Below are 17,514 nucleotides of genomic sequence, written 5' to 3' on the forward strand. Positions count from 1 at the left end.
ACTGAACCTGACTTTAGAAATAGGTTATAAAACCACATGGATTTTTCTAGCCTGTTTTGTATAGGCAGTCTCTGGAATCCCACTTTTCTGCTGAGTGGTATTTTTCCTTTGTTTGCAGTTTGTGCGCACAGAATCAAAAAGTTCTGGCTTGTTGTGTAACTTAACAGACAATAATTGCTGCCTCAAAAAAGCTGGCTAGTGGCTTTCCTTACAAATATAATAATTATCAATACTGAAGTACTTTCCAAAAATGCTTACAAAAGCATCTACATGTACAGCATTAGGAGTGGACATACTCAGAAGGCTTGAAAAGGTTGAATTCACAAGTGAATGAAAACCTCAAACATTTCTATGAATGAAGAACAGTAAATATAGCAAAGTACTTAGGAGATAACTAGTAGGATACAAAACTGCAACGAAAAAAGCAAATCCTCCATTTAGGCTCTTAAATTTATCAATTACCTTGGCTTGTAGTCGTCCTCCTAGAGTTGACCTGGCATGATAGATCACAATGAGAACATCTCCTTGGACTGTTATACCCAGTGGGATTACTGCTTTCCCATCTTCAATTTTAAACTCCCTAAAGAAAAAAAAAAAAAAAAAAAAGACATAACCACAGTTAATTTAATTTAAAAGAGATTAAACAGAGTACTACCTTAGTATTTAGCCTGCTTTCTCCAAGGCCTTCAGTAGCTGAAAAGCTAGACAGATTTCTGTATTCTCTCATTTCTCATGTCTATGATTACCCACATCTAATAGTGTTAGTATTTGCAATTCTTGTACAGACACCAGAGCTGTACAGGGGCTAATAAGCAGTCACCTTGCAGCTGCCATGCCTGTGGGATCCTTACAGTTTCCATGACTGAGACATAACACTGTGCTTAGCACAAGTACATCAGGGATCAAAGTTCCCAGTCTTACATCACATGGAGTGAGAAGAGGGTCTTGCTCACTGTCTTGCAGTGTCCAGGGTGTCACCCCACCATCACACCCACTGTTCTGCAAGACTAGATCCAAGCTGCTGTAACAACCACATTCTCTTCCCGATGATTTACTTTTCAAGATCAGGTAAAAGGGGACAGAGGAATCTAGAAACATGTAAATGGTATAATCTAGAAAAACAAAACTTGCTTCAGAGCAAGTTGTAATCTGTACTTACTTCATTTTGTCATATTCCTGGGACGTAGTGGTTACTCTTTCATCCCCCACATAAACCTCACAAAAAGGCCTGCAGCCATTACGCTGCTTACTGAAAAGCGGAACAGGAGTCATGACAATTGATCTGACCAGGATGGGCTTGCTGTGAGGAATAATGGGTTCTTCAGCCATCATGTCACACATGTATTCAATGTATCTGCCAAACCAGAAGGTACTCATTTAGTCAGAGCACAAAATTCTAAGAAACGGGTGAAGGCACAAGCGAGTTACTTCTGTTCTTATCCAGTCGCTAAGCCTTGGTAAGTGTTAACAGTGAAACAGAGGGAACACTTAAGACCACCTCCAGTGAACAGATTTTCAAACCTGATAGAATGACACAAAAGGGTTTGTAGCTTTACATATATTGACTTCTAAAACAAACTAGCTGCTATTTCAAAAGGTCTTAAAACACTAAACTAGGAGAACTACTTATTTTGTGTCTTATACATAATGGATCACTCAAATCTTCCTAAAGGCTTTAAATTTGTCCTAATAGATATTATTTTGTGGAGAACCCCTTCAGTATACTCAAACTAAATGTGTACAAAAACATAATCTGTCATTTATAGTGAACTAATACTTTACCCACCCCTCAAAATTTAATCCTTTTTGTAGGAAACACCCTTACTACCAGTGTCACTTGCTATTCAGACTTTATGGTTGTAAGATCTATCAAATTAAATCAAATAACCAGTTGAAAACATTTGTCAAAGTATATGCAAGTCACCTCTGCATACACTCCTTTAAAAAGCACTAGGCATTTTTACCCAACTGACTGAAAAAACTTCTGGTATTCCCATAGACCTTGCAGTGTTCTGACACAATAAAACCTACTGTAACAACCAGGAAATATGAAGTAATTCTTACACATGTGGAAGAGGATTGTGTAATTAAGAAAGCATTCAAAAGCTCTGCATACCCTTGTCTTCATTCCTGACACTTCTTCACTACAGGTCATACTTGACCCACTTCTGATGGGTACTTACAGGCTCAGAAAATTCAGAACTACCTTCTATACACAATAAAGCAAAATACGTGGAAAAACACGTTTGAACGCAGACATTACTGAAATAATCTATCTTTCTAAAAACATCCTATGCCATATTCAGAATTTAATAACTACTTGCTTCAACAGTACCTTTTATGAGAAGGCCAAATGCCAGGTGGACAGCGTTTCATACTGAACATATAAACAGCAGCTTCAGCAGTAGTGAAAAGACGACAAAAACACAGGAAGGAACAAACTACAACAGCAGATGCTGCTCTTCCATCCTAATAAAAAAAAATAGCTTTGTTAGTAAACCTAGTGGAAAAAGCATTATACAAGTTACTGAAGAACATCCTATTATGTATCCTATATCCTGTCATTATTTAATGTCGTGACGTCCAAGGTCCAGTGCCATGATTTGATTTGAAGTTTGTATCTGAATGTGAGACGTTTTCATTTCATTTCCACACAACACAAAATATATTACGTATTACCTTCTTCAAATGCAAATAATTACTTTAGCTGAACACTATTTGAAATTTTCAATTGAGGTTCTGTACCTTACTGTCAGTAATACCCATTTTTTAGGTTTGTTTCCTGGCTGCTATCTGAAATCCCAGATCAGTGCTATTTTTGACTGACAGCCATGGGCTTCTGCTCAAAGGGAAGTACAAAGATTCAGAAGAACTAAACCACACTAAACTCTTTAGACTTCTGTCTAAAGCTGTTAATAGCTTGCCAAGAAACCAAGAGAAGGAGATTAAAACACTGAACTTCTTTCTGCAGGAACCCCAGCTACATACATATCCATAGATACATCCCTATATTTTAAAAGGCAGAAGATTTGAAAGAGGTAATGGTTAACAAAACAGCACTTCTCCAGGTTTGTTTGCTAGCAACATGGAACAGAATTTTTATCATTGATTTCTGATAGTCCTGGTGTACACTTTTTACATCACATCTGGCACACAGCCACATATATAAAAAAGTTTCCCTCACACGTGAGGAAAATGAATGAGTTAGGTGCCTTGAACAAAAGACTTCGAAGGAAAGATGTTACAAAACCTGGCGCTAATTCATCACATGAGCTTCTTACCTACTTGACACAATCATGTGACACTGAGGTATTAGAAGTATCACATTAATATAGAACTAGATGCCTAACCTCACAGCAGCACCAAAAAATATGTTGGTTTCCAGGAGATGACATTAACTGACTTTTTACTTGCAAAACACTGCATAACACACAAGTATGGTTTGTCAGATTAACAAATCCTGATTTTGACTCTGATAGTGATATTCCCTATTGACTGCTATACCATATCAACAAACAGGTTTTGAATGCTTTCCAGCAGCATTGCAAGCATTGTCACAGTCATGTTTCTCTTTTTACTGTACAGTAAAATGTCAAAATTTCACATTCAATTCCCTTAAGTGTAAGAGTGACCTCATTTTTAAAACCTGAGCAGAGTTACTATCCTTTAAATTCATTCCTTCCCCACACCATGTTTGACATGAAGTGGCTCTATAGACAGTTTTATTGCTTTTTTTGGTTGTATCAAAGTTAATAATACTTTGGAGAATAGTGAAAGTTACAGAGCAATCTGCTGCCAGCAAAAGGAAGTAAACCAGAAGTCTCACAGTCAGTTTCTGACATTCTGTGGCTACAGATTACATTCTGAATGGACAGTAGTGGGATATGCAGTGTACACCCATCTATCACACAGAAGACAAAAAAAGGGAGCAAATAGCGAAAGAGTGCAGTTGATTTCTTTTTCTCCCAAATATCTTAATACAACCTTATTCGCCTTAATACCACCTCTACACTGCATTTCACTCTAAATGCAAGTAAGCAAGGACTACATTACCCTACTAATTTCCCTAAGGAGAAAATTGATGCAAGTAACTTCCCTACAAACACAGTAGGAAAGAATTGACCTTGGGGCTTCCATCAAAGAAAGCCTGTAACAGTCCCCAACTGAATGGATACTAGCACCCTTATTCACAGTTTAAAGCTCTATTGAACAAAGCACTTCAGACTAAGACCAATTTCTTACAAGGCAATGCACAATGCAAACATTTTTCTGGTCTTGTTTCAGCCATAAATGCATGTTCTTGCATATGCTATAGAGATTCTGAAGATTTGGTGCTCGTCTTGCTGGCCAGCCACATTCAGAAACCTGCAGTGAGAGAGACAAGAGACAGTAGATGTGAGAAACAGTATTATATAGTCACATATACACAACTTAGGTTATGCAAATGTCTAAGAAGCAATTTTACACTTTATTGCCACCTTCATGTTGAAATTAAGCAAGATGCTCAACAAAAGTAGTGTTACACAGTGTAAACACCACTTTTTAGAATGAAGTGCAATAAAACTTCAGTCCTGCCTACAACTCTGCTGCACTAGAAGTATCAACAACTCAGATTACTATCTGAAATATTCTTAAAGCAAGGAATAAAGTAAAACAGCTTTCAACTTAATTTGTGCACATATATTTAAGCCAGAAAAAATTTTAAAACCCCAAAAACAAATAACAAAAAAAACCCCCAAACAAAACAACAAAAAAAAGAAAGATTAGGCTTCTTTTAATATTTGTCCTTTGTTCAAAAAGCTTGAATGGTTCAGTAATATTCCTTTGGTGCTTCAAAACACTAACAAAAAATCAACTTTACTGCTAAGAACCTATATCCTTGAAATCAACTGTCCAGTAAGGATGTAGTATATGAAACTCGATTCTTGGGGCACTCAAAACACCTAAAGAGTAGATATATTCAGGATCAAGGAAGCAAGTTACAAACGAAGCTTCTTCTTTTTGTTTTAAGTCTCAACCTCAATTGCCAGATGTTGAAGACCAAGTTTTCCTATCAGCAACATGTCTTCCTATCCAGATAAGGAGTTCAAGGGTTACTGAGATGAATTACCTGAACTGATTATCACAAAAAATTGTGTTTGTGCCAAGCACAGGAAAAAAGGCTGAAATAAACAGTCTAAGTCTCCTACAACTTTTCATTGTACTCTAGTATTTTAATTTATAAATAAGATAATTTCAGAAAGCATCACTTTGTAAGAGATTTAAATAGCGCATTCCTTTGTTAGTGCAAGCTTATGTAAAGTCACCAGTAAACAAAGAAAAGCTAAGGCAAAAAGTCCTTTCTATCCCTGTTCACCACAGGATTCAACATGGGCTTAAGTACATCTCAAATATTACAACAGTAGTGTGTGCTGGTTTCAGCAGGAGTAATTTTCTTCATAGTAACTAAATGAGGCTGTGTTTTGTATTTGTGAGGGAAACAGTGCTGATAACACTGGGATTTTTTTTTTTAATTGGTAAGCAGGGCTTACACAGAGTTGAGGTATTTTCTGCCTCTCACATCACCTCACCAGCAAGCAGGCTTGGGGTGCACAAGAAACTGGGAAGGGACACAGCCAGGACACCTGACCCCAGCTATCCAAAGGAATATTCCGTTACACAGGACATCATGCCCAACCCATAAAGCTGGGTAAGGGGAAGAAGGTAAGGGGAAACATTCACAGCAATGGTTTTTGTCTTCCCAAGTAACCATCATGCATGATGGAGCCTTGCATTCCTGGAGATGGCTGTATACCTGCCTGGCCATGGGAAAAGGCAAATGAATTCCTTGTTTTGTTTTGCTTGCACCTGTGGTTTTTGCCTTACCTATTAAACTGACTTTGTTTCAACCCACAAGTTCTCACTTTTAGCTTGTGATTCTCTCCCCAATCCTACCAGGGAGAAATAAGGTAGCAGCTGTGTGGGTTTGGTTGCTGGCTGAAGTTAAATCACAACACTGCAAAAGAATCATATTGAAGCACTGCAGCTTCAGAACAGAACAGAGCCTAGAAAAACAGGTGTATTCAAAAAAGCAAAGAGTACTAACTTTTTTCCTTTTTATTTACCATTTACTTTCTACTCAAACCCTAGTTTTCTTACAAGATGTAAGAAAAACAACACCACTTTCTGCTTCTTTGGCTTTAAGCTCAAAGCGTCCCGATAATTAGCAGAATGATGGATAGTGCACAAACTGTCAGAGCAACCCATTCCAAGCAAGACTCAAAACTAGCAGAGAAGACTTCAAAACTACCATTAATTTTAACCAAGATTAAAGAAATTCATAGAAGTTCCACACATAGCAAACAGCAAGAAACCAGTAATATGTAATTTCATAAATACCTTCTAAGCAAAGTGTCAGAATTAAGAATTTTAGAAGCTGTTCTTCTCTGATCATGTTTAAGGCTTGCCACTATCATCTTCTGCAGGCACTAAAGTAAAACTAAGCTTCTATGGGTTCCTACACAGCTGCTCTCATCCAGCACTGAGCAATGAAGTTAGTGAGTACCGTTGGAGATCTCAATTTTAAATATAGGCAGGTCAGCATTCCCAAATACAATTAAAGAGTTTGTTTCCAAGTAAAATACTTGCCTTCCTAAAGTTGTCATGAACCTGTAATGTTTCAACAAGTTATGACCTACTATGACTTGCCAACAAAACAAAAATCATATTACCATTCTTAGTACCAACACATCAGAAATATCAGGTGTATAAACACCTCAGACTTGCATAACCAAAAAATCCATTTCCAGAGTAAGCAAATTCCAAGTCACAGAATTTATCATTCCACAAACAAACTGATCACTTGGTAGGATGAGGAATAAATCAGTTCACTACATCAGACTTTCCAGCAATTTAGTGCTAAAAAGAATTGCTGAACATTTTGCTTTGAGGAACCTGCTACAAAAAATCATGAATAGATGTCCTGCATAATCAAGCTTTTTTTGCCTCCCATCTTGAATAGCTTCTGCCTTAACCTCATACTGAACCAGATACAGATAAAGAAGCTGATTGCATTCATCCAAAGAGGCAGTAATTTCTTTCATGTGTGACAGTCCTTTATCTTGTTTACAAGGAAACAAAAGGAAGTGATAGCACCAGAAAGAATATATTAAATATACCTCACCCTGATATGTTAAGTCAACTCTGAAAACTGAAGTAATGCTAAGGATGGCTCTGCATAATAAGGACCAAAAGGCATTATTATTCTGTAATAAATAATGGTTCTAGACTCTCTTCTTAGCAGACAATATTGTGTGGAAGGGGCATGATCACTACAGACTGTTAAGGTGCTGGACAATTCACAACACAGTAACAGTCTCAACTGTTGAGCCTCTTACAGGACAGTTGAGGTTTACTTAGAAGCAGAGACTGAAGTCCAGTACCTCAGCACCTAACACGATGTTCTCAATACCTTGTGGCTGAATTAGGCAACGCCTTCATATTAGTATCAGAGAAATTGCCAGAAAGGGTGATGGAGGCTCAGCTAAGCTACAGTAATACTGATGACAGTGGGAAGAATCAGTCAGTTATGGCTGAGTCATAATGAGAATCAAATGGTATGTAGTGGGACAAGGAGAAATTCCAGGGAACAGGTTATGCAAATCAGTCACCACATCCTTGATAAAGGAAAATGGCAGAATACACGAGAGATTGAAATTTTAGTAAGACTTTAATTACTTTAAGGATTCTCCACTTAAATTTGAAACACATAAGGTACCTGGGCTTTTTTTCAAAGATACCACCATCCGAGAAAAAACAGACTTTAGTCAGTAAGATTAAGGATTAGTCTGCTACCAGTTAAGTCTGGATTTAAAGCAAAGACAAGCAGAGTAAAGGTTACTCTTCAAGCTTGTGTTTATACTTATTCTTTTGTCATCTTTTTGATTAACCTACTTTAACCTATTTTACAATAAAAAGCTGAAGGTATCATGAAAACATTCTATTGCAAGGCCTTTTAGAGAAATACACAAAAATTATACACACCCTGTTATGGAATCTTGAAGGCCTGTATGTTCTTGGAGAGAGATTGTACACAGCATAATGGCCAGGATGTTTAGAGTCCAGACACAACCGCACATCTTCTATGTTATTTTTGATAGCAGATTCCACACCTTCCGCTGGAAAGGACATCACTGAAGACAGAACAAACAGAAGGTGAAATTTTTCAATGAGAAATTACATTATATAAGAACAATGAGAAATTATATTTAAGAAAGATACAGCTATCATACCAGCAATTCTGGAAGTGATGTACGATATATCCAAGTCTCCTTTTGCATAACTGAAACAGAACAACTCGGCATTAATACTGGGAGATATAACCATTCAAGCCATAAGTCTAAAAGCCATCTCTCTTCAGGCTGCACACGCCACCATGAATAATGTTTCATTTCTTCCATCTGAGGCTTGTTACCTCACACTTCAAGAGTTTCAGAACAGAGCTTTCAGAACAGATACTGTGTATAAGCAGTTACTCCTTTAAATAACTTGCACCAAAACCATCTGTGGGATTTTGTACAGATGCCTCCTTTACTCTTTAACTCACTCCTCCAGCCCCTGCTCTTACCGATAAATATTCACCGTAGGGTGTCAGTTTGAAAGCCTAATGAGGATACATTAACATCTTTAATGAAGATTATCTCAATGCTTAAAAGAAAGACTACTAGTTGAACATCAAAGTTTAAATTACGTAACTCTGGCATGTTACTATCTGGCAGATGGCCATGCTGCCCAATATCCAAATTCCACGCCAACGGAGTGTTAAGAACACTTGCCTGCTAGCCATTCAGGAAGGACTCTGGCAGTCACACTCAAACCACCACCAGACTTGTCACTGCCAGGACTGAAGTTCCTTTGCAGCTGGTGAGTCGATGGGTGCCCCGCTTGATTCCCTACACACCCTGCACTCATACAGCCAGACCAGGCTTCCTTACCAGTTGGACCCCAGGTTTCCCACAGCAGAGTCCCAGATCTCTGGTTGCTTTAAGTAATTTAATCCTGGTGCAGCAACAGAGTAACAGCTGCAGCGGCTGCCTCCCAGGAGGGACTGTGAACGAAGGAAACAGTGGGCTTTTATACTCCCACAGTCTACGGGTGCCAAAGTCTGGGGTCTTCCTGCTGAGTCCTCAGCTCCTGCTGTGTCTCACCTGGCTGGGTCACAGGTTCCTGTGCCAAGGGTTGGCAGTTCCTGACCTCTTGCCTCAGGCTCCCACCCAGAGTTCAACCTGCAGCTCCCACTGCAGCTGCAGCACCCTGAGCTACCTCCACTCAACATAGAGGGTACCAGAATCTCTTTCCTCATTTAAATCATTCTTCCAAAAATTCACTTCCAGAACTCCCCTAGTGAGCAAGGCATTAATCATTAATCATTTCTCTCTCATACAACTGTGCACAGTTTAAAAGAGCAGCCTTTTAAAAAAATAATCTCTCAGTAGTAATATTTTTAATTTATTTAGGTCTATTCACTGCACCTTTACCTAATCATCCACATTATGTCAGTAATTAACTAATTTAAGACCACTATAATTTTTTTGTTTCTATGGTACCTGCTATGTAGCAGAACGGAAAAGCAAGAGAAAAAAACTGAAGAGACACAGTGCGGGCCAGCACCCTTGAGTATAACTACATAGGTCTGCACTCCTGGATTGGCAAAGTAAGAACAAATCTCACCTACAGAATTTGATTTAAACATCCCTAACTTAAACATCTCAGTAGCCTATTAACTCCAGAATATCAAAATGTCATCAAAACACTATGATGCAGATTTAGTGAATTCAGAGACATTAACAAAACTTTTATATCCCAACAAAGTTTCAAGACACTACTTAGCAGACCTCAGATACTACACTCAACTTTTGACACACCAAGAGAGAACATTAAGTTTTGATTCTTTACTGCTTGCTAGTAATCATGGAGGTTAGAGGGAGGATTGATTAAAAGACTATTGAATATACAAGGATAGGGAGGAGAATTTTATATTAGGGGGAAAAAATTCCTGAATTCAAGGCCATTAAACAGTATTTATGCAGAAAGGCATAATCAGCATCCTAGCAATGATAATGACTCATTGTCTCAAACTGAAACCACAAGGAAGTTTGTGTAGACAAAGCAATAAATAAAAAACAAAAAACAAAACCTCAGGCTTGAGAAACCCTGCAGAAGGAGGTAGACAAATGGCCACAATTTCAAAATTTTTTGCGCCTTTGGAAGGACATAAGTCATTATGTAAGATCAGGTGGTAATCCTGTTGCAGCCAAACTAATGAAGGCAGAAATTTACATTCAGAGTTAATAATGATTGCTTACTAAAATTTGTGATGATTGTTGTCCTTTATACAGATGAGAAGTGTCAAATGCTATTTGTTGGCTACATCAAACAACTTCAAGCAAGAAAATATGTTATCATTGTAATATCCATTTTTTTGTATCAAGATAAAGGACCACCTAATACAACAGCTGTAGAACACAGAACCACTATCCTGAGGTTAAGCAGCAACTTGTAACAGGCACAGAACTGAAGAGCAAAAAAACCAACAGTACTCACACCCATTTCCTTGGGAAGACTTCCAGATACTGAGTTCTTACTACCCATACCACTCAACTCAGCTGTGGTTTTTACATTTGTCTAAATTGAAAAGCAACACAAGGAGCGTGGATCTCACCATATACATATTGATGTAAGAGTGCAGTTTAGTACATGAACAACAGAGCACAGCACAGCCAACTCAAGCTTTTTATTTTCCAGGAGTATTCCAAGCATGTGACTGTTACACTGAAAAAGCTTCAGAATGTTTGCGCACTCTTAATTAAAATGAAGCTTCTAACTGCAAAATCAACGCAAGTCTTCAGAACACGTCCATGTCCTTGAATTCATTGAACTTTTTCTGAAGATTTCACAGCTATTTCAGTAGTAAGAGCTGAACACAAGGTAGTCTGTTTCCAGTGAAGTGTTTTACATCAGAATGGTAACTGAGATTTCTTTAAATGGTAAGAAATTTAAAGAATTTTCTTACTTTAGAAGAAGAAAATTCTTCTTCAGAAGAAGAAAAAAATGTGTATTCTTCACATTGGTAAGAATTCCTATGCATTTCAAGATACAACTCGCTTAACTAAAAATCATAAATAAGGTCTTTCCTTTCATATCCTTAACAGCAGAAATTTCGTTTACATAGCAGTTTTGTAGGCAGGTGATAAGAGATGGAAAGCATGGAAACATGGACATACATAGAGGGTTTCCAGCCTGTGATTCAACATGGGAAATTCTGTGTGCTTTTAAGGGTCTAATTAAGCTCAACAAAAAAGTACAATATGACACCAACATTTAGTCACTTTTCTGATGATAGCAGGCTACTTCAAAACTGGGACTACTTCACAGTCTAGTGGACTAGACTAGTCCACTTTTTCCTTACCATATCTAATGGCAGCCTACAAGAAAGCTGGAGAGGGACTTTTTGCAAGGGCAGGATATGAGGGAATGGCTTTAAACTGAAAGAGGGCAGATTGATATTAATCTGGTCTAATTGAAGGTGCCCATTGCTCAGGGGTTAGAATCAGATGCTTCTTCCAATCCAAACCACTGTTTGAGTCTATGAAATGTAGCAAATAAGACATGAATCCTGATTTTGCAAAAACACGCGTTAAAAACTTCTCACTGTGTAAATGGTTGGCATTATCATTCCTGCCAGAGAGTAGCTGCACCTAAAGACCATAAGTAATATTAAACAAAAGGCCATTCCAGCAAATTAAAAACAACGAAACTAAAATTAGCAACTGAATTCACAGAATAAACTACTTAACATACAGAACAAAATTCTACAATAGTGCATAGTTACCTTCTGTTTACTAACAACTGAAGATGAGAAAGAACAAAGAATGACAGACTAACCAGCATAGCTACAATGTGAGCATATAAACCATTAAGTTAAATACTGCCCTACCATGAAGCAATAAAATTCACATCAATCTGTTCCCACTTGGTTTTGCTTCATAAAACTGAATTAATCATTCAACTACCTAGTGCAATGCAAAGATCCATGAAATAAAGTATTAAACAAAAATAAAATAACATTAAAAGCAAAGAAAGCAAGCATAAAAGGTTGCTAATTGTTCCTAGATTACTACATTATAACCTCTTCAGCAAAAGAGATCGTTCTGACAAAGTAGACTGATCACAAGTTTTGCCAGCTGCTTTCAATACCAGTGAAGATCAGATACTTAAAACATTTAGCTATGTTTTTTGCCAGGGCATTTGTAACCTGTATGGATGAAGGTCTCAAGCATAAAAACTGATCAAGGGCACAGAAGCTCCATATGCAAGAAACTGATCATCTTAGAGATATGCTGTGGCTGCACCACTGCAAGGCTGAGCTTTCAGGCACACAAGGGCACATCTGCCGGATCCAAGTCCCCATCGGCGCAGATGGTGTCATTTCATAAAGCAGTGCATATCTTCTCCATCTCCACCCTGGTACCTGCTTTTAAGTCCGTTTGTAACGAGGGCTGAACCTCTGCTGCTCTTTGTTCTCTCTCATATAACTATAAGCTGCTGCATCAGCCTGACCTGAATCTGTAATACAGGTTATGACACTTGCAACTGAGGTGGCTTGGGTGACAACGAAGATGTTCACTCTCCTGTTCCTACCAGCCTGTAATGTGTGTTTTAGTTGTTAGATTTTATTTATTATTTATTTATTAGGACTAACAAGAGATCAAAATCAGAATCAAGCTAAAGGTAGCTACAGAAAAGAAAAAATTAACTTACTTTGTCATAACTACAAAACACTTAAATCTTACACCATAGTTTGGATTCAGTGAGAGAGAAGTCTGTCTGCACACAAAGGAAGCAATTCCATAATTCAGAAAAGCAATGGTAAGTAGGAAGGAGAGAGCCTACCTAATGAAATGACAGACTCCAACATGAAAAGTGCTTAAGTGGGGTGAGGAATATGCATGACAAAGAAGAGACATTTTAATTTTTCCAGAATGTCTGCTTCTTATGTTGGTTGAAGAGTTTTGGAAAGAAAGGCAGTCAAAGATGCAACAGGAGAAGAGGTCATCTCACATCATTGATCACACGTATCCACAAGACAAGTTTGTGAAGGCAGAGAAAGAACATGACAAACAGACATGCCCCACCATAGATGCAAAGAAAGAATTAACAATTCAGCTTGATTAAACACACTTTAAGATTGTACAAGCCCAGTGGTGGAACTCTCAGCAACACACAATGTTCAATTCTAGCAATGTTAAATACCGAAGCCTACCTTAGGCCCTACAGAACAGTAAGTATTGGTCATGCTAATTCATGTTTTGCCATTTCCCTGAACTGTTAAATACAGTAAGGATTCAAAATAAAAGACAATACAAAGAATGAAAGCTACATAACTCAGGGCTGCTAAATAATACTGGCAAATTACAAGTGGAGAGAGTTTCTCTTTCAGTCACTGGAAAATAAGTATTGAAGTAATTGATTCTCACTAGAAGAATTACATGCTTGGCACATTCCCTTTTTTTTTCCACTCCTCAGCCCAATGACTAAATCCACTTAGATAACACAAGAAAAGAAAAACAGTTGTATGGAGACAGAAGGTGCTCCACAAAACCCAGATTTGCTTATGATAGTGCAGAACTCAAACAAAAATTTGACAGTTTCACATATTGTGTCAAAGGTGATGTTCAAGAGTCACCTAAACATAGACCCTTATTCAACCAACCAAGTCCAAAATATCTGAGAGGGACTGATCACCTCATGATGAATCTTGGGACATAGCATACACTGTCTGACAATCCTCTGTCAAACCACCACAGTCCATACAAATGTGTATCCCTCAGTAGCTTGAAATGGTCTGTGGCTAATTGATCTTACTTGGATATGACAATACTCACCCATTAAAAGCTACAAACCAGCATGAGGTAAAACAACTACATTTTCAAGATAATTCTAGTAAACATCCACATGTGACTTTCCGCAATTCAAGCAAGAGGAAAAATAGTGGGTTTTCCTTTGACTAATATTTAGTAAGTTCCACAAGCCATGCACTAAGCTGTTGTGTTCAGCCACAGAACACTAACTAGCAACTGTAAAGAGGCATACTAAGTCTCAACAAGAAGACAGACGCAAGACTTATTTCAGGCAGTCACCATAATCTACACAAACAATTGCAGAGAAGAGCATGAGAACTGACCAGAACCTTTTCAGACAGCAAGTACTCACTGTCCAGTACTTCAGAAGTTGCTAGATGAGCTCTGCAGATGTGGTTGGATGTACAGTTACTGTTTTTACTCCTTGCCCACTACACTTACTATGGAAGCAAAGGAAATCACACAAAGCAAAAAGCTATACACATCTGTAAGGTAAAAGAAATAAAAATAAGGTGTAGGCATAGCATAAGCCATTCCATATTAAAATGACAGTTTTAGACAGTCCTAATACACTGCTAGAAAAGGGAAAAGAGGCATAAGATGAAATTCAAAAAAGTAATTGAACTTCCAGTAGCCTTTAAAGAAGAAACCACTTGCAAGGGCAGGAAGAGAAAACTTCTTCCAACATAAATAAGTGATGGAGGCACACCCAGAAAGTCACGTGGAGTCAAGAGAATAAGAAAGTGAAGTGTAGGAGCACTTCAGATGTATGTAGTGTACAATAAAAACATAGTAAGATCTAAGCCATGGGAAAGTAGGGCTTGTAACTTTGTCAAAGCTGCTTTTCATCATGCAATAGTTTGTAGCCCTTGTACACCTCCCTGTCCTGTGTCCGTGGGAGAAGAGTTTGATGCCACTGTCCCTGCTGCCATGAAGATTTTTTGCCTTTTCTTTTATACCTTTTTACAACTTCTGTATTCTTAGTGCTTTTTGCCTACATTCTTGGACTTGTTTGTTCAGCTAGAAGACTAAACATTTTAGAAGCTTTGTAAGTAAGGGTTAGTGTGCCCCAGACCCCAAGGTCCTCTCCAGAACACATTCTGTAAATTAAGATAGAACCATCCAAGGGAAGGTTCCTTGGGGAGGGCGGCTCATTCAAGCCTCTCACTAGGGAATTTTTGATAGATATGCTAATTAGTAAGACCTATAATGTTACACCAGATCTATTGAGGTGTGCATTTCTGTGCATTCGACCTGGACATGATGCACCTATTAGGGATCCTTTAAATAAATACCAAGGTAAAATCCCTTCTAACCATGTTTGACTCTTGATTTTAAGACCAGAAAAAGGCATCATCCCAGTTACTTCTATAGAAAGCTAAGGACAAACCAAAGCTGCGCAGCTTTTGCAACCTTTAAAAAATAGAGGACCTGGCCTTTCTGAGCCATATATAGAAGTTAAAACAGACTAAGTGTAAGAGCAAACAATTAAAAACACACTCAAAGTGGCTACAGAGGTGCAGTATCTACAAATCTGACTTACCTGATCATTAAAAATACTTTAGAGCAGTACTATGCATAAGTTCTGAAAAAGCCTACATAGGAAGAAATAGATTTCACAAGCTGTAACACAATAGCCCAATTAAAGGGACACAAAGCCTACAATGAGAAAGAGTTCAGTGTTCTTTCAAAGGCTCTAGTTCCGACATGGTACTCAGTAGTGACCTACCTGCTCTTACTAGAACTAAGAAAACCCTTTAACACTGCATAGAATTTTATTATGAGCTAAAAATGTATAAATTGTACAGATTGATTAATATTGATCATAAGGAAGTATTAGAAACATTTGAAATGGGACTGACAACCTGATTAGAAAAGAATAATCACACAATACGAATCTGAAAACATACACATCTAAACATGAGAGTATTCATCCAGGCAATGCAGGGCAAAGGAGACAAACAGTGGAGTTCCTCTCAGACTGTCTTGAATGCATAGGATTCCACCTGAAAACTAAACTGAAGGGCTTATTTCCCTGAAGTTTTTTTCCCCTCCTAATATCCATTCCCTTGATTTGCACCTTTCACCACTCAATCTTTTTAATTTGTTTCTTATTCATTAAGGCCCTATCTAATATTTCAATTCTCCATGCTGCTCCAGTCCCACCTGCTCATCTCTTACAAGTTTTCACTATTTAAAATACAGCAGGGCAAGTAATACTTATGGACAGGCTCTTGCTGCAACATTGTCAATTCTCATATATAACTGATGAAGTAACTTTTGTATTAATATCATTCATAAAATCTCAGGGGTTAGCTACCAGCTATTACAGCTCAAACTTGGAAAAATATGCTGAATTTACCATTTTTGGAGTAAACTCCTGAGCCTTCATTTAGAACTCTTACCAGTACAATTTTTTTTTTTTTTTTTTTTTTTTTTACTCACTTGGCCACAGACTGGATAACTTTAGAAGATGTATCCTTAATATTAGTGAAAAATCGTTCTGTTCCACCCCTCAGAATATCAAAGAACCCTCCATAAGTCTGGTCACATTCCGCAACGGTCAGGCCTAGAGTAGTCGAATAAAAATAATTGTACTTTATTATGGAGCCCATTCCAGGATATGACTTAAAGTATATTGCCTATAAAGCTGGAAGGAAGTGAATACACATACAGGCTACACTTTGCTGTAAGGCTCACAGTTCTAAAGCTCTCCTTAACTATGACCTATGCAAAAAAATAGTACTTCCTGCAGTCAGGAGGTACTAGTGATATAACTAACACAGTGTTCAATTTGCTGTCTGTATTATGAGACAACAAGGTAAAAAAATTCTGCAAGTAAGGCATATGTTTCATATTGTCAATGCAGCAAAACATTGCTTTGCTTAAGTATCAACATCTTAAAGTGCAGCTTATCATTAGCAGAACAACTTGTCTCCAGTAGACACACCTTAATGCAGAAAAAAGCAGCTGGAATAAGCTTAAGGTTTAAGCACAACATCCCAGATAGCACATCACAGCACAATATTCCTATTAACACCATTGCATACAACAAACAGTAGGCATTCTAGCACGAAACAGATGACTAGGCAGACTTTTGATTATAATTGCATTAGGAAGCTGGATTCTTCCACAGAAATAGATATACACATAATATTAGTGCTATAATTATTACCCAATATTAACATTTCCCCTGGAAAATTAATATCCATTGTCTCATTGACACTTCACCATAATTAATATCAAGCAAGAAATATCAAGCTGGAAGGAAAACTGAATACAATATGAAATAGTCCCTTGATATCTTCCACATTAATTGAAGTGCTTCATATTCATATGTAATAGTTAATATGGGTGCAGAAAGAGTAGTAAAAAACTAGATGTAAATAAACCTATCAAGCATCTTATTTTCTTTACTATATTAAGTATTTTCAACTGAATGTACTCTGGAATATCCATTTCTACAGAATAAGTACTTCAGCTTTTAAATGTGTAATTTGGAGACATGTTTTGGTTGATTCCATTTAGTTCTGCTAGTCCAACCTCTGTTTTTCCCAGATGGAACCCCAACTCCTTCTCCTCACCACTGATGTCCTATGGTGCAACCATCTCCTGA

General features: G+C 37.7%; 1 protein-coding gene across 2 annotated transcripts in view; it reads right to left on the reverse strand.

The window, feature by feature from the left end:
- The window catches only part of GAK (cyclin G associated kinase), a 68,246-nt gene that overhangs the window by 30,111 nt on the left and 20,621 nt on the right, over window positions 1-17,514 (reverse strand). For both annotated transcript variants that reach the window (XM_048291006.1, XM_048291005.1), the window contains exons 11-17: window positions 16,344-16,467; window positions 8,271-8,320; window positions 8,023-8,171; window positions 4,243-4,365; window positions 2,336-2,469; window positions 1,160-1,354; window positions 463-580 (exon numbers count right to left, since the gene is read on the reverse strand). In XM_048291006.1, the coding sequence (XP_048146963.1) occupies window positions 463-580; window positions 1,160-1,354; window positions 2,336-2,469; window positions 4,243-4,365; window positions 8,023-8,171; window positions 8,271-8,320; window positions 16,344-16,467 (893 nt within the window). The remainder of the gene's footprint in view (window positions 1-462; window positions 581-1,159; window positions 1,355-2,335; window positions 2,470-4,242; window positions 4,366-8,022; window positions 8,172-8,270; window positions 8,321-16,343; window positions 16,468-17,514) is intronic.

This window comes from Corvus hawaiiensis, chromosome Z (assembly GCF_020740725.1).
Source record: "Corvus hawaiiensis isolate bCorHaw1 chromosome Z, bCorHaw1.pri.cur, whole genome shotgun sequence".
Lineage (NCBI taxonomy): Eukaryota > Metazoa > Chordata > Aves > Passeriformes > Corvidae > Corvus > Corvus hawaiiensis.